This window comes from Epinephelus lanceolatus, chromosome 5 (genome assembly GCF_041903045.1).
Source record: "Epinephelus lanceolatus isolate andai-2023 chromosome 5, ASM4190304v1, whole genome shotgun sequence".
Taxonomy (NCBI): domain Eukaryota; kingdom Metazoa; phylum Chordata; class Actinopteri; order Perciformes; family Serranidae; genus Epinephelus; species Epinephelus lanceolatus.
Window position 1 is genome coordinate 35,157,737 of NC_135738.1, and position 25,927 is coordinate 35,183,663.

At 43.5% G+C, this 25,927-nt stretch overlaps 4 protein-coding genes, 1 long non-coding RNA gene and 2 pseudogenes across 5 annotated transcripts; 4 read left to right on the plus strand and 3 right to left on the minus strand.

Annotated features, from left to right (window-relative positions):
* The first annotated feature begins 1,168 nt into the window (after positions 1-1,168).
* Positions 1,169-1,571, plus strand: LOC117258446 (histone H4). The gene has a single exon (XM_033629413.2). The coding sequence runs from the start codon at positions 1,184-1,186 to the stop codon at positions 1,493-1,495; it is 312 nt and encodes a 103-aa protein (XP_033485304.1). The 5' UTR covers positions 1,169-1,183; the 3' UTR covers positions 1,496-1,571.
* Positions 1,572-4,583: 3,012 nt separating this feature from the next.
* Positions 4,584-7,458, plus strand: LOC117254967 (uncharacterized; annotated as a pseudogene).
* Positions 7,459-10,455: 2,997 nt separating this feature from the next.
* On the minus strand, positions 10,456-11,163 carry LOC144463479 (histone H1 pseudogene; annotated as a pseudogene).
* Positions 11,164-17,539: 6,376 nt separating this feature from the next.
* LOC144463485 (histone H2A-like) lies at positions 17,540-18,539 on the minus strand. The gene has a single exon (XM_078168121.1). The coding sequence runs from the start codon at positions 18,448-18,450 to the stop codon at positions 18,064-18,066; it is 387 nt and encodes a 128-aa protein (XP_078024247.1). The 5' UTR covers positions 18,451-18,539; the 3' UTR covers positions 17,540-18,063.
* LOC117262887 (histone H3) lies at positions 18,538-19,405 on the plus strand. Its single transcript, XM_033636075.2, has one exon. The coding sequence runs from the start codon at positions 18,822-18,824 to the stop codon at positions 19,230-19,232; it is 411 nt and encodes a 136-aa protein (XP_033491966.2). The 5' UTR covers positions 18,538-18,821; the 3' UTR covers positions 19,233-19,405.
* Positions 19,406-21,362: 1,957 nt separating this feature from the next.
* Positions 21,363-21,929, plus strand: LOC117254983 (histone H2B 1/2-like). The gene has a single exon (XM_033623486.2). It carries the CDS (start codon positions 21,407-21,409, stop codon positions 21,779-21,781), a length of 375 nt encoding a protein of 124 aa, XP_033479377.2. The 5' UTR covers positions 21,363-21,406; the 3' UTR covers positions 21,782-21,929.
* Positions 21,930-22,693: 764 nt separating this feature from the next.
* LOC117258646 (uncharacterized) lies at positions 22,694-23,397 on the minus strand. The gene is made up of 3 exons (XR_004501777.2): positions 23,312-23,397; positions 23,156-23,231; positions 22,694-22,943 (listed from the first exon to the last, which is right to left on the minus strand). It is a non-coding gene; the product is annotated as an uncharacterized LOC117258646 (long non-coding RNA).
* Between the last annotated feature and the right edge of the window lie 2,530 nt (positions 23,398-25,927).

A 25,927-nucleotide genomic window follows, 5' to 3' on the forward strand; every position in this document is an offset into this window, starting at 1 on the left:
GTTCACGCAGTGGCCGATATCTTTCTTAGCTCATTTATAAACTTCTTTCATTTCACTATCATTTCACTATTTTTTCCCCATCCATCAAGAAGTGGATGTTAATCTTTACATGAACTGGCTATAAATAGATCCCTCTGCGCTTGAACACGTCACTGGACTTGAGAGAAACATCTGGCTGAAGCCATGCCCGAAGCCACCGTGAAAGCGTCCAAGAAGGGCTCAAAGAAAGCCGTGTCTAAGAGTGTCAGCAAGTTACGCCATCTATGTGTACAAGGTGCTGAAGGGCATCATGAACTCGTTTGTGAGCGACATCTTTGAGCACATCGCCGAGGCCTCCTGTCTGGCTCACTACAACATGCCTCTACCATCACTTCCAGGGAGATCCAGACCGCTGTCTGTCTGATGTGACACAATTCTTACATCAGGCAGAAGGATAAGACAAAAATTGTTCCCTTGTTGATATATCTGGCAATATGCTTTCCTGTGAACAGTTCATGCTTGTACATTAATTTCAGTTCCTTTCAGAGAATCAATTTCTTTGACTCGGATATATAGTGTTATCATATTGCTAAATTTACAGACCATAATGCCTCCTGCTCTTTTTGTAAAAAATAATATAGAAAGTATTTCTCCTTTAACCTCAGATATCAAGTTGTTCTTGAAGCTCATTAATTTTGTTTTTCTAAATGCTCAACTTTTTACTTTCAACCACACATTATGTAAGTCAATGGATTTTAGTGAATTTTTACCTTTTCTTATAAATTCAAGGCTCTTCTCAAGTCACCCAGTTATTCTTTTTAGTTCCTAAAAAACATCCTTGTATCTTCTTTTTGTCTCTTTTCTTGTTGTTTGTCTTCTGTTTGTTTTGTTTAGTTTGTGCAATTGTCTTGAAATACTGTTATTCATATATATACTTAGGCAATGTAACACTTTTTTGTTTCATATGGTTTTCATGAACTATCTGATGTTTTGTTCTTATTCTCATAAAAAAAAGAGAGAGTAGAATAGTAATTTCCCGCCTCTACTGTGAAGGTGAAGGGTTCATCAGTGTCCTAGTTTCTATTGTTAGAACAAATGTCTCCGCCCAGCAGAGCTCAACTACGTCCGCAGCAAGGATTTATTTACCCACGTTCACAGCGACCAACCTTTAGTTTTGCTTCGGTTCAAACTAGATTCGGACAGAATGAGTGGTCGCGGCAAGGGAGGAAAAGGACTCGGTAAAGGAGGCGCTAAGCGTCACCGCAAAGTTCTCCGTGATAACATCCAGGGAATCACCAAACCCGCCATCCGCCGTCTGGCTCGCCGTGGTGGAGTGAAGCGTATCTCCGGTCTGATCTACGAGGAGACCCGCGGTGTGTTGAAGGTGTTCCTGGAGAATGTCATCCGTGATGCCGTCACCTACACCGAGCACGCCAAGAGGAAGACTGTGACCGCCATGGATGTGGTGTATGCTCTCAAGAGGCAGGGCCGCACTCTGTACGGCTTCGGAGGATAAATCACCGTCTCATCTCACTGCAACACAACGGCTCTTTTAAGAGCCACCCACAACATCTCAGGAGCTCGTTTCTGTTGATTTTAATACCGCTGTATGTTCCCATTTGAGGTGCTTTCCTCTGAGTCACTCATATTGATTAAGGGAAAAGTGTCATCTATATGACGCAATCATGACAACATTGCCGAATGCTTATTTAAAAACAGATTTTCTGAAAGCAGGCCTGGACTGGCCGTCGGGTATATCTAAAACATTCACTGTCACAAACGGATTTTCACACACCTCATTGTGTGGACTGTGTGAAAAGTATAACTTAAAGTAAATCCATTTAATGTTACAATAAACTACTATACAATACTATACAATAAACCTACTCAGATCTTTTTGTTTTTTACGTAACATCATTGTGAAAATATTGTTTCAAGTCAAAGTCCTACATTCATATTTTTTTTTTTTTTCATTTATTAGCATACAGTACAAAAAGTAAAGTTACCCCTCTCATGATGCAGAAGGACCAATTCTTAAAATTATTTATAAAATTCTATTGGCCTGTAATTATCATTGCATTAATGTTAATCATTTTATCTGCTGTAGGTGACGATAAGATAAGATAGACCTTTATTGATGCCACAGTTGAGAAATGCCAGTGTTACAGTGGCCAAGAAGAAAGAGTCAGATAAAAAATATCAAAAATTAAAAACTTGGCAACAAGGCATGCAAAAGAAAGTACAAAAATATGAATAAGAAATGCCAATTAATAATAATAATAATCATCATCATATTATAATAATGAGCAATGAATTAAAGAGAGCATATCGACCAAGGTACCTTTTAACCGTTTGTTTTCTGGGAATAACTGACACAATCAGAAACCAGAAACAAGTCGGGGTTTTTTTTTCGTTTTTGGCCAAAAAACGAAAAAACGGTTTGTTTTTTCATTTTTTTGTTTTTGGCAAAAAAATGAAAACAACAAAATCCAGCCCAATTTCTTGTTTTCTGAACCTATTTCAAAAAAACAAATTTACCACTCCATATTCCACCATGGACGCTCGAGTCGGTCGAGCTAAGCTAGCATACCAGCTACTCCTCTCGACCCCACGCTAGCACACCAGCTAGCCACGGCCTTTTTCTCCATTAGCACTCCAGCTTGTCGGCGAGATGGCGACTGCTAAAGATCCTCACACCAGAGGAGATTTTCGGCTCTGTTGCTGCGGGAATAAAATCTTGGGGAAGGACACCCACCCGGTGTGCAGTACCTGCCTTGGGGTTGACCACGCCAGGTTAGCCCTCGAGATTCCCGGGTCCTGTGGACCCTGCCAAGTGTTCACAGTCAAGAGCCTTAGACGCAGGCTAGCCCACCAAGTTAACCTCGCGGGCCGTGACCCGTTTCTCCCCACCGCTGACCAAGGCGCAGCCGCGGAGGAAGACGAGGACATGGCCGGGGAAGCTCCGGAGACTGGCTACGACCGGGACGCCCAGTGGGAGCAGCTCCGAGCTCCCCCGTTTCCCGAGGAAGACGTGCTGGAGATTGGCATCACGGCGGATGACGATGACACCTCGTTCCTCATATCAGAGGACGAGGAGGAAGACGACATCTTCGTGACTCCAGCCCCGGCTGAAAAGCCGAAGCTGCCCGCTACCAACAGGGAGAAAAGCGGGGTGAGCTCTCCAGCTCCCTCCCTCCATGTGGACCTGCTCGACATGTGTAAACATGCGGCAGAGAAGCTGGAGGTCCCCTGGCTGGTTGCAGTAGCGGAGCCCACCCGGTCCCGCTACAAAGGCAAGCGGCTCCCCCTGGCCCGTAGTGCGGTGAAACAGCTTCTCCCTGTCTTCCCCAAGTTGCTGGCCGAGCTGTCCAAAACTTGGAGTAACTGCCCGTACAGCAACAGGAGCCCCATCCTGGGCGCAGCATCCCTCGACTGCGAGGCGATGGAAGCCCAGGGCCTCCTCTCGATGCCTCCGGTGGAAGCCCCTGTAGCTGCGCATCTCTGCCCAGGCAGCACGAGCCAGCTATCTGCGACCTCCTCCAGTCATCCAACGCTGCCAACCAAGCCCGAGCGGTTCCAGTCTGCACTGACCAAGAGGGCGTACAAGGCAGCCGCACTCTCGGCCAGAGCTCTCAGCGCTCTCTACATCCTCACTGCCTACCAGGCAGAGCTGTTTGGGGCGTCCGCTGACGAGCAGGACCCCAACACGTGGGATGAAATGGCGGTCATCGCTGATTTATCCCTCCGCATCCAGCGCGTCTCAGTCCAGGCCACGGGCAAGGTGATGGCAACCCTCATCATTCAGGAGCGAGCGAGATGGCTCAGCCTCGCTAACTTGACTGACAGGGAGCGGGATGACATACTGGATATGCCAATTGTCCCGGAGGGTATCTTTGGCTCTGCATTGGCCACAATGCAGCAGAGATGTGAGGCAAAAAAGAAGGACAATGAAGCCCTGAAACTTTGTCTCCCCCGCAAAGCACCCACGCCTTCTCCTCCAGTGCAGCGCAAATCGTTTGCTCAAGCTGCTTCCCAGCCGCCGCATTTCAAGATCCCGAAGCGGCCACAACAGCCCGGCCCACCCCTCCCGCTGAGGAAGGAGCTCGGAGCCGGCTGGCACAGAAAATCTCCGGCCCCGACCGCAGTCCCGCCGCCGCCGCCCTCGACCGCTGCGGCCTCGGTCCCCCAGGCGAGGAAGAAAAAGAGAGTGGCCTGACAGCCGTCCTCTCTCCAGGTGGAGCATCCTGCCGTTCCCCATTACGCAGGTCCACCGTTTTGGCTTGTTCGTGTGCGTCCCACGCCGCCGCTGCCCACTCCAGAGCCAGTCCGCGAGAGGAGAGACATCGCCTCGGAGGTTTGCGCTGTTGCGCCCTGAGCCACATGTCCACAAGCACACACATACACACATGTTCCCAAAAGTGTGAAAATAAAAAGAAATCTGTCACAGCCAGGCCACGAGCCGAGGGTGCAGATAAAAAAAAGCCAAAACAAACGAAAATACCCTGTCTATAAGCAGTGTGGCCACCGAACCCTCTGCGGCTCTGCCCCCGGGATGGGCATCGCCATTCCCGGGACGCGGAGTGACAGGTCCCGCTGTTCCTGCGATGCCCTTTCACGCATGCGCAGTACAGCTCGGGGGTTATTTCCCCTCTCTACCACAAGAGGGCGCCACAACACCGCTGTTGGGACCTCTTGTGATAGAGCAGGAGCTGCAAAATGTTTCTCCGCTTTCTCTCAAACGGGAAAATTGGAAAGCAACCGCAGCTTCACCGTGGGTATTACACACGATTTCTCGGGGATACAGGCTCCAATTCGCCGCTGTTCCCCCCCGTTTCTCCGGCGTAATACAGTCACAAGCACAGGGAGAATCAGCTCAAGTCTTACAGGAGGAAATCCTCTCTCTGTTAGAAAAAAGAGCAATTTCTGTCATATCTCCCGAACAGAGTCTGTCAGGTTATTTCCTCGTTCCCAAACGGGGGTAAAGAGGAATCTGCCCTATTCTGGACCTGCGTGCTCTGAACAAATTTCTGCGGAAATACAAATTCAGGATGCTGACACATGCGGCACTACTGCGTCTAGTAAGACCGAACGATTGGTTTTCGTCTGTGGATCTGAAAGACGCGTATTTCCACATTCCCATTTACCCCCCTCACAGACAATATCTCCGGTTCGTCTTTCAGGGGGTGTGCTACGAATACCATGTTCTCCCATTCGGCCTGTCTCTCAGCCCGAGGGTTTTCATACGGCCGCTGTCGGCCCACTCAGACGTTGGGGCATCCGGCTGGCCACGTATTTGGACGACTGGCTCCTGTTTGCACAGTCAGAACAGGTGGGCAGGGTTCACACGCACATTGTCACGAAACACCTAATAGATTTGGGCTTTGTGATAAATACGGAGAAGAGCCAACTCTCTCTGACGCAGGAGATATCCTTTCTGGGATTATCCCTGCATCCCATGCCATTCACAGCTCGCCTCTCGGAGGAGAGAGTGAAAACATTCAAAGCTTGCCTCGTGCACTTCCGTCGATACAGGTCCGTCCAGTTTAGACTGTGTCTTCGACTGCTGGGTCTGATGGCTTCAGCCATCCTCATGATCTGTCTTGGCCGCCTTCACATGCGAGAATTTCAGCGCTGGGTCGCTTCACTCAGGCTGGATCCCGTGCGTCATGGCGTACAGAGGATAACGGTCACGGCGGATTGCGTGACGGATCTGCGCCACTGGCGGACCCCGTCTTTCCTGACTCAGGGGGTGTCCATGGGCACTGTCTTGTCCAGGAAAGTGGTCACCACGGATGCCAGCCTATCCGGCTGGGGTGGCATTTACGAGGGCAGGTCTGTGAGAGGACGCTGGAGCCAGGATCTCCAATGTCTTCACATAAACTTTTTCGAGCGTATATAAAGGGGGTTTGCGTTCTTGTGTGTTGCACACTCTGGCACGCAAACTGATCCTCTGGAGCAGTGTGCACTTTCTCTCCCTGAGGGCGACTCACGTCCCAGGGACCCTGAACACAGGAGCCGACCTGCTGTCCAGGGGCGCACCGATATACGGGGAATGGATGCTGTACCCGCAGGTCATGGAACAGATATGGGCGCGCTACAGCCGCGCCAGGATAGATCTGTTCGCGTCCAGAGAAAACGCTCAGTGCGAACGGTTCTTCTCTCTGCACACTCTGGACGCTCCCCTGGGCGTAGACGCACTAGCGTACGCTTGGCCACAAGAGCTGCTCTACGCGTTTCCCCCACTGGCCCTGATACCCCCCACTCTTGCCAGAGTGAGGGGACACAACCACAAGCTGATCCTGATAGCTCCACACTGGCCAGCAATGCACTGGCTGGCGGAGATATATCGGATGCTGTGCAACCAGCCTTGGCAGCTGCCAGTGCGCAAGGACTTGCTCTCGCAGGGTGGGGGGACGGTGTTCCACCCGCACCCGGAGCGACTGCAACTGTGGGCCTGGCCCGTGAGTGGCTCAATTTGACCACTGCTGGGCTCCCTCAGAGTGTGGTTAACACTATCCAAAACGCCAGGGCTCCCTCCACTAGGTCTCTGTACAACTCTGTGAGGAGTGGGGAGTGTTTTAGCGGTGGTGTCTCGTCCGGGGCCACATCCCCTTTCAGTCTTCTGTGCCAGCGATACTGTCATTTTTACAGGACCTGATTGATAAAGGAAAAGCCTTTTCCACGGTTAAGGTTTATCTGGCAGCTATAGCGGCTTGCCATATAGGATTTGGGGACAAAACAGCGGGCCAACACCCTTTGGTGTGCCGGTTTATGAGGGGCGCGTGCAGGCTGCTCCCTGTCTCCAGACCACTGATGCCTCCGTGGGATTTAGCAGTGGTTCTGAAGGGGCTTAAAGGCCCCCCATTTGAGCCATTGCTGGGAGCAAGTCTTAAACACCTGTCCCTTAAGACAGTGCTGTTACTAGCTCTCTCCTCTGCAAAGCAAGTGAGTGACATCCATGAGCTCTCTGTGCACCGTGTGTGTGCTCAGTTCGCCCTGGGGAATACACGTATGGTTCTGAAGCCCAATCCGGTCTTTGTACCTAAGGTGGTGGGTTCATGTTCCGCGATTGAGCTCCCAGCGTTCCACGCTTCTCCCGGTGAGCAGCGAGCGCACATGCTGTGTCTGGTTCGAGCTGTGCGCTCCTATATGGACAGGACACAGAGCATCAGGAGGAGCGATCAGCTCTTTGTCTCCTGGGCTGAACCCCAAAAGGGACAGCCAGTCACAAAGCAGCGCCTCGCCCACTGGGTGGTGGAGGCTATAGCTTTGGCGTATATGAGCAGGGGTCTGCAGCCGCTGGCGGGTTTGCGTGCGCACTCTACCTGCGGGATGGCCACATCCTGGGCTTTATTCAGAGGAGTGTCTGTTCAGGATATTTGTTCAGCAGCGAGTTGGTCCTCACCTCTGACTTTTGTTCGGTTCTATATGCTGGACGTGTCAGGGCCGTGCGATGCTAGCGCGGTCCTGGAGTCCTAACTGGAACCCAGGGACCCTCCCCACTGGCTGGTACTTGTTTGATAAGCTGTCTGGCAATACGGTAGCTACCATATCCCATAGCGAGACACCGAGTGAATATTATGAAGAACAACGTTTGGTTATCTAACATAACCGCAGTTCTTAGAATAATATGAGCGAGGTGTCTCGCCAGACGACCCTTCTTGCTGGGCGGTGAGAAGAGGTTTGCTTATTGAATTGAGGGAGCGTTATCCGCGCGCACTATATATAGTAAGTGGGACTACTGGGTGCGGTGCGGATGAACACCTTTCACCGGCCAGTCAAGATTGGCGGATTGAGATAGATGCTTCTATCAGGGCTGCAGGAGGCTGCATCCCATAGCGAGACACCTCGCTCATATTATTCTAAGAACTGCGGTTATGTTAGATAACCAAACGTTTTTTTTATATAGCCTAAGTCTGTGTTTCTGTGCACATGGATCAGACAGCTGTCAGTTTGTCAGAGCAGCTCCTGCACTGAAATGTTTATTGCACATAATGTGTAATCTCAGTTAAAATTATAAACCGTTTGAACTGAGCTCTGCTGTTGTCTTAATTTTTGAGCCAACCTGTCATTCTTAATTTAACAGACACACATCAGGTAGGGTATGGGTGAATAGCAGCTACAGACAAAATTGTGATAAGTGGTAAGATTAAGATGTCCTTTATTGAACCCAGGCATTGACACACAGTGCAAATATAAAAATAAGAGAAGAATATAGTCAAAACAATTTGAGTAAAAATATACACATGATCTGAGAAAAGTATTAATAAAAGGTAAAGTATGTACAAATGAATAGGGGATAGTATGTAGCCTATGATACATGCTATATACAGTACAGCACAATGCTACATGTACAAAACGTTGCATGTTATATACAACACAGTGTTTCTTGGAATCTGATAAACTGTCCAATGCTGTTAAAACACGTTCAGACTATTAAAGAAACTCACTTTCAAGCTACATTCTGCAGCTGCACCACGATCCTGCTCACTCACAAATATTAATAATCTCCAGTATTAGACTATATGAGTTATGTTCCATCAGTGCGACCAATCACATCGATAGAGATCATTATTCATTGATCCTAGGTGTCTAAAGCTTCACACAGATTTTTATCATTTTAACTGAGATTACATATTTGCAATAAACATTTCAGTGCAGGACCTGCTCTGACAGACTGACAGCTGTCTGATCCATGTGCACAGAGGCACAGACTTACAAAAAAAACCAAAAAAACTTGAAATAAAAATGACAGATTTTTTTAATCTGAGCTGAGAGTGAATTAATTCTTTGCAATATTTGAAAGTGAAGACAAAATACGATGTTCAAAGAAATGATGCGCATAAAATCAGTAGCCTAACTTTAGATAGTCCAGAGTAACAAACTAATATCCAGCCAGGGTTTAGATTGTGGCAGACAGTAAAAGCTCCGCTAATTAATGCACTACGGACTGAATGAATGAGGAAATGAAACAGTGAGAGGGAGGAGACAGAGAAAAACTCTGGGTTTGTTGAAGAAAATCTGCTCCCGACCAGGTTAGGTTCACAGACTCAGTTGCCATAGTAACTGACACCAGGCTTCAGATACCTCTCTTTGTGGAGCTGAAAACCCAGAGTTTCATTGAGGGTTAAAATAGGCTACTCAGAGTTTGTCTGCAATAGCTGCCCCGCTGATCTAGTCACTCTGCTAGAGTAGACCTGAAAACTAGATGGTTCTTCTTACTCCACCATAGCAGGTAGTGTGAATCTCTAAACTGTCTGCGCAATTATTATCAAGTGTCTCCATGTGACCACAACTGAAGGGAAAGTCCAGAGACAGCTTAACTCTAACTGATAGTAGCCTATAGTAAATGCCTTTCCATAGATGTACATCTGTTTTTTTTCCCCATCTGGCTGTCAACATAGGCCTATTCATTCATATTTGTATTTTTGATGACAACTTTGATGCAATGCGACACCTGCTGGTCATTTTTGATAACTATTTTTGGCGTGCTTGCTGTCATGTTGATAGTTTTACCGAGAGCAGACTTAACTGTTCACGGTACATCCTGAAGAAAACTTACTATAGACTAGAGCTTTCATTTTCATGGTCTATCAGCTGCATATTAACAGGCAATACAATAAAACGCTGTTGCATTACTTCATTGCCTGTCTGTGTGGGTCGAGTCTGCAGCCTCCGGCAATCCTGCTGGCGTAAAGGCCAAGAGGTATCCTTATTTTGAAGGACACAGCCCACATGTAAGAGACAGAGCATGTTAGCCAATCAGAAGCAAGGGAGCGCTGAGAGCCCGCCCACCAATGAAACGAAATATGGAGTGGTAAAATTGTTTTTTTGAAGTAGGATCAGAAAACAAGAAATTGGGCTGAATTTCGTTTTTTCATTTTTTGTCCAGTTGGACAAGATGGACATTTTAATTTAATTAATTTAATATCATATTGTTAGTTTAATTATACCTCATCATTTATTTGTTGATATGTTGTATAAGTCCTTCAAAGTAACAAAAGCTGTCAGATAAATGTAATGGGAGTAAAGAGATACAGAAATAGCCTATAAAATGAAAATACTCAAAGTAGCACCTAAGCCTACTTAGTTACATTCTACCACTGTAAATACAACTGTAGTCAATGTGTTTAATGATAGCAGTTGTGAAAAGACCCTGTTTATTATAATTTTTTCTTCTAAGACTGGATCATGACTCTTTCCAATAAACTGAGCTCACTTTTGTCTTAGTATACTGATGACTATTCATTTTACAATACGTAATAAATTCAGAATTAATAGATCAGAGTTGCAGAGTTGTGTCTCTATTTTGTATGGCCCACTACAACAAAGTACTAGTGATACAATCAATTATGTTTTTTAGTTTTTTTCGTCTTTAGATGTAAATAAAACTTTCCCATGATGATTTATTGTAAGGGCTAAGTTTAAAAACAGCACAAAACAAAACAACCCTTTTAATTAATGACAGAGTGCTCTTTAAGGATGGTGTGGGTGGCTCTTAAAAGAGCCTTTTAGTGAGTAGTTTGTTGATGAGACTGATGACAGCTCACTTCTTCTTGGCTGCTGCTTTCTTGACTTTGGGCTTGGCTGCCTTCTTTGCGGGGGCTTTCTTGGCTGCAGGGGCCTTTTTGGCCACCTTCTTGGGGCTCTTGGTGGCCTTTTTCGGGCTCTTTGCAGCCTTCTTGGGGCTCTTAGCTGCTTTCTTGGCCGCTGCGGGTTTCTTGGACTTCTTGGGAGACTTCTTAGCGGCTGCTGGCTTCTTAGCTGCCGCTGTCTTGGGCTTTTTGGGCGCTGCGGGCTTCTTGGCTTTAGGAGCGGCTTTCTTGGCCGGCTTCTTGACCTTCTTCGGTTCGGCAGCCTTCTTGCTCATCTTGAAGGAGCCGGAGGCCCCGGTCCCTTTGGTCTGGACCAGAGAGCCCTTAGCCACCAGGGCCTTGATGGCGGTGTTGACGCGGGACTTGTTCTTGTCCACATCGTAGCCTCCGGCAGCCAGAGCCTTCTTGAGAGCGGCCGCAGACACGCCGCTCCGCTCCTTGGATGCGGCCACAGTTTTCAGGATGAGCTCGCCGACGCTAGGACCGGTCTTCTTCGGTCTAGGCGCCTTCTTCTTGGCGGCTTTGGCCGGCGTGGCGGCCGGAGCTGGAGCTGGAGCTGTCTCTGCCATGTTGTTCTTGCCGAGTAACACAAGAGTGTCTGACTGGACTGTTAAAAGCTCCGAGCAGGAGGCTGTCCTTAAACACACCGTGAGAACCGTGGAGACTCAACCCAGCCCGTGGCTCCTCTGTGCAGTGTGAAAGCTGGAGCACTTGTGTTTTCTGTTGACTGAGAAAAGGTGAAAAACTAAATGTGGGACAAGTGCTGAAGGCTGACAGTGAAGGGAGCCGATAGCGGACTTGTGTCTCTTCATATTCAAGTCATGTAGAGCTCTGATGCTCTCTGCATTTTGTCTGTGGAGCCTCCAAACCTCACCTATTCACCGCCGTGGCCAGCACTGCTCAGCGGCTTTTCCCACTCATTTCTCTCCTAAAATGACTTCAAATGCATCACAGCTCCATCAAAGCCGTTTTCCAGCAGCCCACATGTTTGTTCAAGGACTCAGTGTAAAAACAACCATCTGCTGTTGATGACTTTGGAATAAACTGAAGTTATTCTGGTGTCAGCAAACACACTGATGATGGCCGAGGCTCATGGTGCAGTTCAGCCAGACTGACCATCAGAGCTGCTGCTGTGACTCCTTTAGATTTAAATAGTTAGTAGTTGTACTATTAATGATCAAACACACGAACAAATACATGTCAGCTGTCTGTGGAAGCAGTACGTGACTTTAAATGTTACACACAGTTTCACTGATACATTCCTAAATATTATTAAGAGACTTAATCAAGTGTCACACAACAGTTAGCCTATTTGGTGTTTTCTGCTGAGGTTCAAGGTGAGGACTGACTGAAATTTAGATTTGGACTTCCTTCAAAACTTTCAGAGTAACAGCAGCTCAGATAAACTATCTGTCATTGTTCTGAATAGAAACCAGTTTGACCCAAAATTCAAGAAGGACAGACATGTTGAGTGGATTTATAAGAGGCTCTGATGTGGAAAGGTATACTTTACATTATTTACCTATGTTAAGTAACAGAAACATAAACGTTTATATTTCATATAAATAATAAATACATTAGTGGTAGCAGGGATGCCGTCAGTCAGTGTGCACAAGCACAACAAACCTTTATACACTCACCTGTCCTCTTATTTCTGACTCCCTGTCCTTCACTCTGACTGTTTCCACCCTGAATTTGTCACAGCCTGTCACAGCGTTTGCCCTTTTTTTGGAAAAAGATTAAATCCAGAGCGCATGTTGTGTGCATGTTATTGATCATCCTGAGGTGAAGACATCTCTGTTTCTTATTTCCCTTTGCTCCACATGTTATGTGTCAGTGTCTGTGGTCCAATACAAAGACTGCAGCCTGGTGGCAGCATCACAGCTCACTGTCAACTGAAACAACCATGATGAGAAACAAACACTCAGTGATGATGCCATAAAACAGGACCTTGGACAGCGACTGAGCTGCTCTTTGGTGCTTTAAAAACAGATCTGTGCTTCACGCTCTAAAACTCTGTGTGGGCTGTCCCACATATAGGCCTACAGCCCATTTTCTCACAGCAGCATAATTCGTGCATCATAGCTTCATCACAGAACTCTACTGTATTTGTACAAATGACCCGATGAGGCATTGAGGTATCTTTATTGTCCAAATGTGTTTCCCTGATCTCTTCCTGAATTATAATACTGTGCTGACATTCCTCTGAGGTGACTCAGAAAAGCAGGGGCCTGTTGTTCGAAAGTAGAATTAACCAATCCAGGATAAGTGGGAACGCGAGGCTGGACAAATTCCCCTAAGTCTATCCTGGCTTAATTGGTTGTTCGAACACCAAGCCAGGCTGAGGAGGCGCGGCTTTGTCAAGCCAGGTGTAACTTTCAGGTGAGTGCGCGTCCACGGCTTTCTTAAATAGACCCCGAGATCGATCACAGATTCACAGATGCAGCAATGGAGAGGACGCGTGCCGCATACTTCTCACCCAGTGAACAGCATCTCATCATGGACACTTATGAAGAGGTAAAACATATTATATTGTGGACCGACTGAATGCGTAAGTAATCTAAAAATATACACTTGCGGCGCAAATGAATCTGTCATAATTACAATTAAAGTCCCTTCCACAAATTAACAGTTGTACACTTCGCCTTAAAGGTGAGCAGTGGAAGTTAAGCAACTGCTGATTTCACACCAGCAGAAGAGCTCGCCCTGGATCAGAACCGAGGCATGCCGATGATGGAGGGTGGAGGGGGGGAAACCGCCCTCTTCATACAAGGTACATTATTCCAGTATACTGTACATGGAATCAATCATTTTATTCATTCATTAATCAACCATTGGTGTTATGTGGACTGTCTGACTTTGGATTGTCTTGCAGTGTAAGACAAATTAACAAATTAAAAGAAAAACCTTAAAGAAGGTGGACTTAGAAATTAAGAAACTAGAGAAAGTAGTAAGTGATTTCAATGCACATTGTAAGCATGACTGTGATGCAATGTATTAATCAGTGTTTTTTCTCTTTCTCTCCCCAGCTCCAATCAGACAGTGACTGATCACATGATTTGTCACACTTTTTTTAAGCACATTTGTAGTTAAAATAGTTGCCTTAATAAGGTTTTTTTGTTAAAATAGCTGCCTTTTTGCAGTTCTTATTAAATAGCTGCTCATAGCAAGGTTGTTGAAAATAGCTGCTTTTTGCAGTTTCATTAAATAGCTGCTTATATCAGGATTGTATTCATGTTTTGTTTTTATAAAAAGTATAGATAGCTTAAGTTAAAAGCAAGTCATCTGAGGGAGCAGATAGCACTGGCAGATGTGAAGCTCCAGTGTGAAAAGAGAAAGCTGCAGGACGTGGAGCTTGACAGACAAAAGAAAGACGTTAAGGAAACTGGACTTGGAAATTAAGAAACTACAGAAAGAAGTAAGTGACTTTAATGCACATTGTAAGCATGACTGTGATGCAATGTATTAATCAATATTATTTCTCTCTTTCTCTCCACAGCTCAAAGCAGACAGTGACTGACTACAGTATTTTTCATTTAAATAAAATGAGGTTAAAGAATATTGTGGTTTCATCTTCATGTTTTCATTCATTGATGTAAAGTACACTGGAGTTATTGGTCCAGTTAACTGGGAATATAATTTGGGAAGGTCATACAGTTATGATAGCTACCTATTAACCACTAATTGTGTTAATGCCAAACCTACTTGTATGTTTATTCCAACAATTAATCCTTTTATTGGTAAAGATATGTTCATGTCAAAGTATGTTTGGGCTATGACAAGAAAAATGTTTAAATGTTCAGTGTTTTTTTTTTTTAATTATTATTGTAGGCTTAATGTATTTTGTTAAAAAATGAGGCAAATACGTACATAAGAACATGAAATGACGGTAAAACACATTGATTTCCGATCGCAGTGACAGCTGACTGGACAGATAAGACACCAGGCTAAACTAAGCCTGGTTGTTAGCCTGGTCGGGACCAGGCTAAGTGCACAGAATAAATCTCCATGGCAACATATGTGCCTCTGCTTTCGAACAACCAAATCAACGCTAAATTAAGCCAGGATAACCAACATATCCCGGCTTAATCCCTTATCTAGGTTTCGAACAACAGGCCCTTGGGGCCTGTATCACGAAGCGAGATCAACCTTTCCTGGGTTACCCAGACCTATCCTGGGTTGACTAACCCTAACAATGGCAATCAGGATAATCGGTATCACGACGCTGGATATCAACTCGGTAACTCAACCCAGGGTTGCTTTATCAAGAACCGTGAACACGCATGCAGCAGACCAATCACAATCATGAGAGAAGCGCAGCGTCACTGAGCGTCCTCACAGAGCGCCGTATGTGAGGGAAAAAAAGTATTTCTCGTGAGGATCAGAGATTAATTCTACTAAAATATGAGGAGGAGAAAAGCAACATTACAGAAAAGGCCAACACCGTGGCAGCTGCAGGAGGAGGAAACACGCGTGGCAACGCATAACAGGATGAATAATGTTTAGTTTTAGTTTAGATTAGTTTATTTGCACATAATGTTAAATAAAGACAGTATAACATTTACAAGATTAAAAAAAGAAAAGCGCCGGAGAGGTTAGAAGCCACTAAAAGCTTATCAAAGAAATTCCCCTGTCAAAACATCAATGAAATCACATAATAGAGAAGAGAAAAAAAACGGGTCAGGAAGGAAGAAATAGAGGAGGAGAGGGAGGGAAAAATCAAACCAAAACAAGGTAGCAAATAAAATGATGTGTAGGTTAAATTACTTATCACTGGTTCAAGTAGCTACAGTACCTGTACCTGTACATCTGACACTGATCACACCCTTGAATGCCATGAAATCAATGCTGCGCAGATGAATTGCGTGTATTACAATTATCGTCTAACATCATTGCGTCTGATAAACTGGTCTTCTTTGTCATAACGTTATATATGCTACAGTAAAGCTTAAAGCTGACGCCACAATTAAATCATCAACACCAAATTGATAGTCTGAATAAAATCATCCTGATACTGAGCTGTGTTAGAAATTAACAGCTGCGCAAAAATATACCTAGTCTCCCTCTTTTAAAAACAAAAAGGAAAATCCCTCAAACACCATGAAGTGTAGACATGATAGGCTACTTTCCACATTTCCAGCAGCAAAGCTGTCAATTAGGCCCATTATCCTTAACAGGGATCATTTCCTCCAACAGAAGAAATGTTGGCACTAATTAATGGCGCTATTAAGTGTCCGCAAATGATCAGTTTCTTTCTTAAGAAGGGGTGGGATGAAATTTCGACTTCTTTCCACTCCTTTTTGAACAATCTTTTCATTGTCTGTTGTTGTTGCTTTCTTTTCTTTTTTAATGTTCAAAATAAACTTTCAAATCAAAATCAATCAAATGAATTAAACTTCCCATCATGACTGGGCTGCATTTCTGTCAGCGGAGTCAACTTACCCTGCTCCGGAGCAGGATAGCCGTTCAGAGAAAGTTACCATGGTGATCTACCCCGATAAGAACTGAACCGGCTTCGTGAGACCGAAAACCCAGGGTTAACCCTGAAGTTACCTTGCTAAGACATTAATCCTGCTTCGTGATACAGGCCCCAGGTCTTATTATAACAGCCTGTCTTGAATTAACCAAACACACTGAATCAGAATCTGTTTCATAAAGCTGTTTGGAGCTACTGCGAGCGAACAACATCAAGTATGGTTGATTTCATGACTTTGAAATATGGGTGATCAATCAATGATCACATGGATTTACAGGGAAGAAAATGGACTGAGACAAAGTCACCATGTTCGCACCCACAGACAAAACACATATTAATCAATCAGTGTATTTATTTATTTATTTGCATTCTTCTATAACTGGGCTTTAGAAATGCAAGGGGGTTTATTTAATGTGGGTAGCGAGTAATTTAAATGGCAAAGATTTCAAGAATACAGGACACAAATTATTCTTCAAAGGCATAAACTCACAATTTTTCCCAGTTGATTGTAATTCTGACAGTCTTCTTAATGATTTAATGTAGGTCAGGAGGTCGGGAACAGAGACTACTGGGTCCGATAAACAGATCAGTAAATCATCCACGTATATTCAACATCACAAAACTTCACACCGTGAAGTATTTCACCAATTGTTGAAATATGATTACCCAATCTTTTAGCTAGAACTTAAGTTATTACTTTCTGATCACAGTTTAAAAGAGCAATAGGCCTATAACTTGCAGGGTCAGACTCTTCCTTTCCCTTTTTTAGAAGCAAACAAATATTTGCTGCATACAATGAGCTGAGGAGCCTCTTATTTCTCATGGAGTCATTCACCATCCTAAGCATGAAAGGGACAACTTTTTCATGGAATGCTTTGTAAAACTCACAGCCAAAGCCTTCTGGGCCAGCTGCTTTTCCAGAGGGGAAGGCCTGAATAGCATTCAAGACGTCACTTTTAGAAATTGGAGCATCCATCATCTCGTGATGCACTGTCTAATTGAGGAAGCTTTAGATTGGCAAAAAAGTTTGAAAAATCAGCTTCAGTGGCATTTACTCTACTGGAATACAATTCCGTGTAGAAACAGAGGTGTGAGGTGATTTATTGACTGACAACAACAGGACAACAATGATTAACAACTAAACTTCATAAGTTTATAGTTGAGTTGCTTTATGAAAGTTGTCCTAATTGACCAGTTCTGTAAGTACTGTGATCTTTTGAAATACTGATACTGTCAGATCAGAAGGCAGAGTCGGCTGTGCCTGTGAAGCGACAGTCCACCATGCAGTAACCAGAAACTTATTTCACCGGCTGCACAATTAATGGAAATGTGCAGATAATTAAGCAATATCACACAAGAGGGAGTGATGTTGTACTGTGATATCGTCACGGCTGCGATTCGGTCGTAGGCACGAGGCCGATGAGGAGCCTCTTATTTCTGTGACGATATCACAGTACAACATCACTCCCTCTCGTGTGATATTGCTTAATTGAAATTAATATGCCCTGTGCATAGTTTTTGCCAGGCCACCCACAGCTTACTGTTTGTACACTTTTGTGCTTTATGTCCTTTGAGATTCGTTCAGTAGGCTATTTGGTCATTAGCTGCCTCCATCTTGTGTCTGGTAGCATCTCTCTCTGACTCTGTATCTTTGCCTTCTGTATTTCTAGTCAGTTTGAATTACTTCAACTGTTCAGATCCTCTGGGGATTATTTCAGAAAGGTTAACTACTTTTGAAGCGTTTTATGCCCCTTTATGATCTCTTTTAGTTGTTAGTTTATTCTTACTTTGACACCATTATCACGGGACTGCTTTTTCAACACATCTATATCTGGGATAATTGTGTTTTTCCATTGTCAAAGATTATAACAGAACATTAGATAAAAATACGTTAATTTTAAATAGTTTCTTACATTTGCAACATGAGAAGCAGAGCTCTTTATGAGGGGAGTGCGTGGCTCTTAAAAGAGCTTTTTTGGGGGCTAGTTTCCAGCAGCCAAAGAGTGTCCAGGTTTACTTGGACTTGGCGGCCTTCTCGGTCTTCTTGGGCAGCAGAACAGCCTGGATGTTGGGCAGCACGCCGCCCTGAGCGATGGTCACTCCGCCCAACAGCTTGTTGAGCTCCTCGTCGTTGCGGACAGCCAGCTGCAGGTGACGAGGGATGATACGGGTCTTCTTGTTGTCGCGGGCAGCGTTTCCAGCCAACTCCAGGATCTCAGCGGTCAGGTACTCCAGCACAGCCGCCAGGTAGACGGGGGCGCCGGCACCGACACGCTCCGCATAGTTTCCTTTGCGCAGCAGCCTGTGGACACGGCCGACTGGGAACTGGAGTCCAGCACGGGAGGAGCGGGTCTTTGCCTTGGCTCTGGCTTTGCCACCGGTTTTTCCGCGGCCACTCATTTTTCAGATGCTCTCTAAAGTCGGGACAAAGAGAAGTGTTCCCTCAGCAGCTGAAACTCTCCTCTATATATCCACAGAGCGCGGGACGGTTCCTGCCAGACCAACCAGAAAAGAGGCTTCATCAGAGCAGCAGAGGGCGGCCCAGCCTGAATTTTGGCGGACCTTTTGAAAGGATTTCCAGCCAATAAGCAGCGGAGTCTCGGGCGGTGGGTCGCTCCTTCAGGCGGTGCTGAGCTCCGTAGGAGTCCCTCACCAATCAGGAGCCGGAGGTCTGAAGCAACGTCACAATTTTACAGCCAGTCTCAGAGTTGAAAAGCAGCGTGTCTCCCCGTAACATTGCGTTAATATCTTGATCAGCGAAAGGAGAAGTCATGGCAAGAACCAAGCAGACCGCTCGTAAATCCACCGGAGGCAAAGCCCCGAGGAAGCAGCTGGCCACCAAGGCTGCCCGTAAGAGCGCTCCGGCCACCGGCGGCGTGAAGAAGCCTCACCGTTACAGGCCCGGTACCGTGGCTCTCAGAGAGATCCGTCGCTACCAGAAATCCACGGAGCTGCTCATCCGCAAGCTGCCCTTCCAGCGCCTGGTCCGAGAAATCGCTCAGGACTTCAAGACCGACCTGCGCTTCCAGAGCTCCGCTGTCATGGCTCTGCAGGAGGCCAGTGAGGCTTACCTGGTGGGCCTGTTTGAGGACACCAACCTGTGCGCCATCCACGCCAAGAGAGTCACCATCATGCCCAAAGACATCCAGCTGGCCCGTCGCATCCGCGGAGAGAGAGCTTAAACTCTGCTGCTGCTCCATAAAGCACAACGGCTCTTTTAAGAGCCACCTCACTCCTCACTCAAGAGCTCACTCCTGTACTCACAACACATCAATAATAATTAACTATATAGTGGATCTTCCTCTACAGCCTAAATAACATTTTGCAAGTCTCTTCCATTAAGCAGTTAATGTAATCCAACATGCTCCCTTTTATTAAATGTTTTTATTTCATGCATAATTTTCTGTCCCTATAATCAATTGAGACCAGGAGGGAAACATCACTGATTTACTTAGTCGCCATCATCCTCTTAAAATAAATTGAAGTAAGACACCACCTAAGTATAGTGACAGTTAATCAATGTATACTGACCCCACTTCTCACTGATATCAACACTTCACACATTAGATTTAGTATTTGTGACACAATAATTCTTGATGACACGGTCAGAATTTCAGTCAACTTCTTGTTTTTTAAATTTTGGAAATATCCAGACTGTCAAAACATGATGTAACACTTCAGTATCTTTGCTAAGTGTAACGTACTCAATAATTTGTGTATTTATCATTGTGTAACTACATGCTTGAATGTATTTATTGTAAGTTTTGTATTATTAGCAAACAATATTGTATGTAAGGAAATACATGTGCAGAAGGCACTGACATGACTCACCTTTATAAAATAGAATATGGGATTATGTAGATAAAGTTGAAATATCGTCATTACATTATAGAAGACAGAACATTTACTGGATCAGGAGAAGGGAAATATTTATATAGTTCACGATAATTGTGGATATTCCAAATGTTTCTTCTCCTGTCAGCTATGATTGTATTTGATTATATACTGTTAGTGAACGTATTTAAAGAGTGTGGTGAAATCAGTTATGTGTTATTTCTTTCGTTTTTGTGATTTGTGTAAATTAACAGATTCAACTTTGAATCACAGTCATTCATTGAAGGTTTCAGATTTTTTTTTTTTTTTTTTTTTTTTTTGTTTTTTGTTTAAAGATACCAGCTTATTATTTTAAGATACTAAAACATATTAATAAAAAAAAAAGGAAATTCTCATAACTTCTATAAAGAAATCACAGTGGTGGAAATGGGTTTCCATAGTATGTTAAAAACTGTTTCATGGTGTTAACATGACACACAGTAATCTTCATGTATTTACCAAAGCATGCAGCCTTGCAATGTTTTTCACATGGACTAATTCAGTCTTTAATGGTTTTCATAAATATAAAAACTATGTATCATGGCAGTGATATTTTTATTTCTATATTTTTTTTTTTATTTTTTTTTTTTTGCTCCTTGCCTTTTCTTCAACAGAAGATGACAACTTTTACTTTTTTGTTTGTTTTTCTTTTTAGTCTCCCATTTGGTTTAATTTTTTTCTATGTGGTTTTCATCTTATAATTTTGCTTTAGAATTCAATTTAAATGACTTTAAGTGTGAACATTTCTTCTTTGTTTTAAAGCTCTCACAGACCCATTGCTCCACCCACACAGTGGAAACTTGGAGGTTTGGGACAGACAAGATGAAACTTCATCATGCTTATCAGATTTAACCATGTTGTGACTTTCTGAGCTCCAAGAGTTTTTACTCTGACTGAAAGCACAAATATGGAGCTACACTAAAAGCTCATACACATCATACAATATGCACACACAACTGGGTAGTAATGGGAGGCTTCTATTGGCTCCCAGATTTTAAATATAAAAGATTATCAAAAATATTTCCTCATTACACCTTAGAAAGACATACAAACTTTTGAATGGGGATACTTTTGAGAGTAACATTTCACATTTTATTTTCCCATCATTTAAAAGTTGTTTTTTTTTTTTTTTTTTTGAAGTAGATCCTAATTTATTTTCGTTACTTCACTGACTTATATTATAATGAGTTGTCATAAAATATTGGCAATGTGTGTCACCACAAACCACAAATACCTTGCATATGGTCGTTTCATATAATATATAATAATTAACCCAACGCCAACTATTTTTTTTTACGTTTTAAATAACTTGATTTTCTTTCTTCTTTCTCCCCTCACACACCCACTGTATTGTTTCCCAGCTTCAGAAGCTGACCAATCCAGTGCGAGCAACAGCACAGTATTATTTGCATAGGTGGATATAAATGCACCGCTCTGCAGTAGTAACCGTCATTCGTTTTGGAAGAAACGTAGCGTCCTGATCATGCCTGAAACCACCGTCAAAGCGCCCAAGAAGGGCTCAAAGAAAGCTGTGTCTAAGAGCGTCAGTAAGACCGGCAAGAAAAAGAGGAGGACCAGGAGGGAGAGCTACGCCATTTACGTGTACAAGGTGCTGAAGCAGGTCCACCCCGACACCGGCATCTCGTCCAAGGCTATGGGCATCATGAACTCGTTTGTGAGCGACATCTTTGAGCGCATCGCCGGTGAGGCCTCCCGTCTGGCTCACTACAACAAGCGCTCCACCATCACTTCCAGGGAGATCCAGACCGCCGTCCGCCTGCTGCTGCCCGGTGAGCTGGCCAAGCACGCCGTGTCTGAGGGCACCAAGGCCGTCACCAAGTACACCAGCTCCAAGTAGACAGTTCTGCTGCCTCTAATAATAGACCAACGGCTCTTTTAAGAGCCACCCACTTTATCTGAAGACTGTCCCAAGATGAATACGATGTATTATTGACCATGTGTTTGCAACTGAATTCAAACATTAAAAAAAATGAGGTATAAAATAAGCAGCATGTTTTATGTCTATATTTCTGTGTATTGTTACAGATCTAATGATCCTAGAAAATTAAACTAATGCCATCAATATAACATTCTGTGACTTTCATATTGAGAGAAATCTATAAACTTACACACCACAAAATTAAACACCCATTCTAGTTTTTCATCATGTGAACATTCAGAATATTTCAGGGTTTTGTTGAATCATCTAATGTTGTCTAATGAGTTCAGCCCTCATTATCCACCTCTCCCAAATCACACAACACAATCTGTTTTCAGTTGAATAACACTGTAGTTTACATTTGTACATCAGAAACTGTTGGTGGTTGTCAGGTATGAGAAATACAGATGAGTTTGTTACATTTAGCATATATTTAGTCTACTATAAATTAGTTGATAGAAGTGATGGAAACTGATACAGCAGCCAAAAAGATCATCTACAAAGTAATACAGTTGACGTCAGGATAGGGTCCTAAGGACAGAGGGATGTTGTATGCTGTAAAGCCTTGTGAGGCAAATTGTGATATGTGATATTGGGCTTTATAAATAAAATTGATTGATTGATTGATAAAGACTCAGATTAACTGTACAGTTGTATATTCTGATAAGTATTAATAGATTTTGTTTGGTTGTTTTTCTTCAATATGAAAAGTCCAAAAGACTTTGGAGCAATGTGGAATCTCACCTCTTTGAAAACTCTAATTCAGTTTACTCCTCAAACCTCAGTGATGTTATTTGTTATTACGATGATCCAGATAAAAGTATTCTTCAATTTATTCGAAATGCTAAACTTTTTATTCATAAGCAGAGATGATCAAAGTCGCCTCCTGAATTTTTAGAATTTTTTTTGAAGGCTCCTCTTACATCACCCAGTTCGTTAGGAAACAAAAACGAATACCAAGCTTTTGGAAAGTTGTGCAATTTTTCCTCTGAGTGGATACTGTAGCAGCCCTTGGCATCAATAAAACAGCGTAGAGTTCGACTGGTGCAAAAACTGTATTCATCCATCGAGCACCGTGAAACTAAAAACACATATAACAAAATGTTAATAATATTTGCACATATTAAAACGTCTCACATTTTACCCAAACACATAGTTAACATTTTCTTTAAAAACACACACATTTTATTATTATACAGTCAACCCTAAAACATTGCAATATTGCACATAATTAAACTGAAACTAGGGGCACACAAATACAACAAAACATGCCAGTAATGCCACATAGCCTACCTCGCTTCGCCTTCCAAGGGTGCAAACTCTCCTCATACAAGTAGTAAATGGTAACAGGAACACGAACCAAACTGCACTGAACAGAAACACACTTCACATGAATGTCATACCAAATATAAAACCAAGCAGACAGTATGGCAAACAATTAGAACTTACTTTGTGCTTCTCAGCTCTCTTCACCTCTCTGTGCAACAAACATGCTCTGTGTGGCAAACACAGGTGTGTGGCAATTAACACTACTTATGCACCTTCTAGGGTATGTGGCAAAACCTGGAACATAACTACTGGCTCAGCGGGCCACTAACAGATACACTTTTCTCTGTGAGCTTGCGTCTTCGTTTTGTCTCTGTTGTTGTTGTTGTTGTTGTAGTATGTTTGTTTTATTTTACGCAATAGTCTTAAAATGCTGTTATTCATACATTTTGAATATACTCATGTCATACATTTTTGGTTTTATATTTCTATATGTGCTGTTATTAAGTACCTGATGTTTTGTACATGTTGTTTTTCTCTTTGTTTTTAACCATGCCATTTAGACATTTAAAAAGGGCAGTTTAGAAGGGTAATATGTTTTTTTGTGGTAGGTCACCAAGATGGCAGAGTAGGGAAACTCAGCTCCTCTCCCCCGCAATTGTTTGAGCAAACCTTCTATTGTTGACGAAACAGACTCCACTTAGCTTTAACAGTGGTAAATTTAACAAGTTTCATTGTTTGATGTGGCAATGACAACAACGCAATCACGTGGCAAGAAAGAGAAAACGACAAACAAACAAATGGATCCGGTGGAGACTAATGACAGCCAACTGACAATGGCGTCTCTCAAAGCCACACTACAAAGATATTTCAACTTAGCCGAGAAAAATACCAATGAAAGATTCGATCGCTTGGAGTCTAAGCTGGTAACAATGCAAGCAACCTTAACCAAACACGATGAAGAAATTAAAACCCAGCGTGCAATTACGTCAAAGATGCAGGAGCGCTTACAGAAAGTGGAAACAACGGCCGCTCAAAACAGTGAATTGAGGAATCAACTTGAAGCTAAAGTTACGGATATGGAGGACAGAGACAGGAGGAATAACCTGCAGGTGTTATTCCTCAAAGAGGGTGAGGAGAAGGACAATGCATTAGCCTACTTTTCTGCTAACATCCCCAAGTGGTTCCCAGCCCCCCGTTAATAATCCTCCTTAGATCATGAGAGCACATTGCATGGGACGCCAGCAAGAGCATTCATCTGCTGCTCGAGTCCTGATCTTCAAATGTCTTCATTTCTTGGAAAGCGACCGCATCCTGAAGGAGTCCAGGAAGAACCCAGTGGAGATCGCCGGCCGCACCATCCTCTTCACCGCGGACTTCAGCGACCACACTATGAAGCGCAGATGACCCTGCTACCCGGTGATAAACAGAGCCCGTGTCCTGGGTATGCAAGCCTTCTTAATCTATCCAGCTACCATCAGACTGATCAGTGGTTCCGATCAGCTTTTTTCCAGGAGGTGTCGGAGGCAGAGAAGTACATCGCTTCATTTGAGGATAAGTAACATAAACGATCAACTTGAGACTATTGTTTACCACTGTAGTTCCTCATCCTACACGTTGGTTTGTTTACATCTGGACACGTCATGCACTGAGGCTTACTCATGCACACAGACTGCTTGACTCAGTGGCCGGAGAAGAGGAGCCTACTTGTTTCACCACTGTTGTTTTGTATATGAGCTAAAGTGAAATCAAGTTTATGTTAGCTTGCTCAATTAATTACGACTCTTATCTGATTTTTATTTATTTTTCCTTGGCAAGCAGCGGGGCTTGTTTTTAGTATGTTTCTGAAAGAAATGTGCAATATTTACATCTAAGATAATAGAAAAACAGTCAACCAAATGCTTACTAAAATGATGTTGCACTGGAAAATAAGCTTCTATTATTCAAACTTGACTCACCTTTACGTCATCCGCAGCTTTTTTAAATACATTTCCAGTGCTGTAAATTGTTGAAATGTGTGCAGTTTAAATGTAAAATTAAACAATGTATTAAGACTAAACTTTGTGAAAGAATATCCCAATTTGGGATCCTTCCTGTCCACATTCCAATGTTAGTTTTAGAAGAGAAGATTTGTGTAACAAAGAGGAGCCTCCTGACATAGAAACACTGTTTGGCAGTGAGATGGAGTAAATATCATGCACACTGATTCAGTTGGACTGAAATAACAACAGGTCGACCTGACAGACACTGTGTTCTGTCAAAGATTCCTCCCTGAAGGTTTGTCTTTACTGCTGCACTGTGAAAACTAGTCAGTTTGCAGTACATCACACACTGATGCACTTCAACACATGGTTAAAGACAGACAGAAGATCTTGGCACTTGTAGGGACCGTTCAGGATAGCCGTCCTCTTCAGTCCCGGTTGCTCCATGGGAGTGGGGAGGGGAAAGGAGAGTAAAGGGTTAATCAATCACCATGACACCATCACAATCTGTTCACTCTGCTCACCATGCAATATAAAAATAATTTTCAACCTTTTTTTCCCTCTTTTTTCCTTTTTTCTTTTTTTCCCCATTTGTTCCCCTCTATTTTCCTTTAACCCTAACTAGTTTAAAAAAAAAAACAAAAAAAAAAACATTAAGACTGCAGGATATCAATAACAATAGGACAAAAACTATAAAACAAAGTCTAGGAACTTTTCAGTTGCCCCATCTTAAAATCAATAATTAAAATAATCAAATAACACAATGAGGGAAATCCTTTAAATATCTAAAATGTGTTGTGGTTGTGTTGGGTTTCTA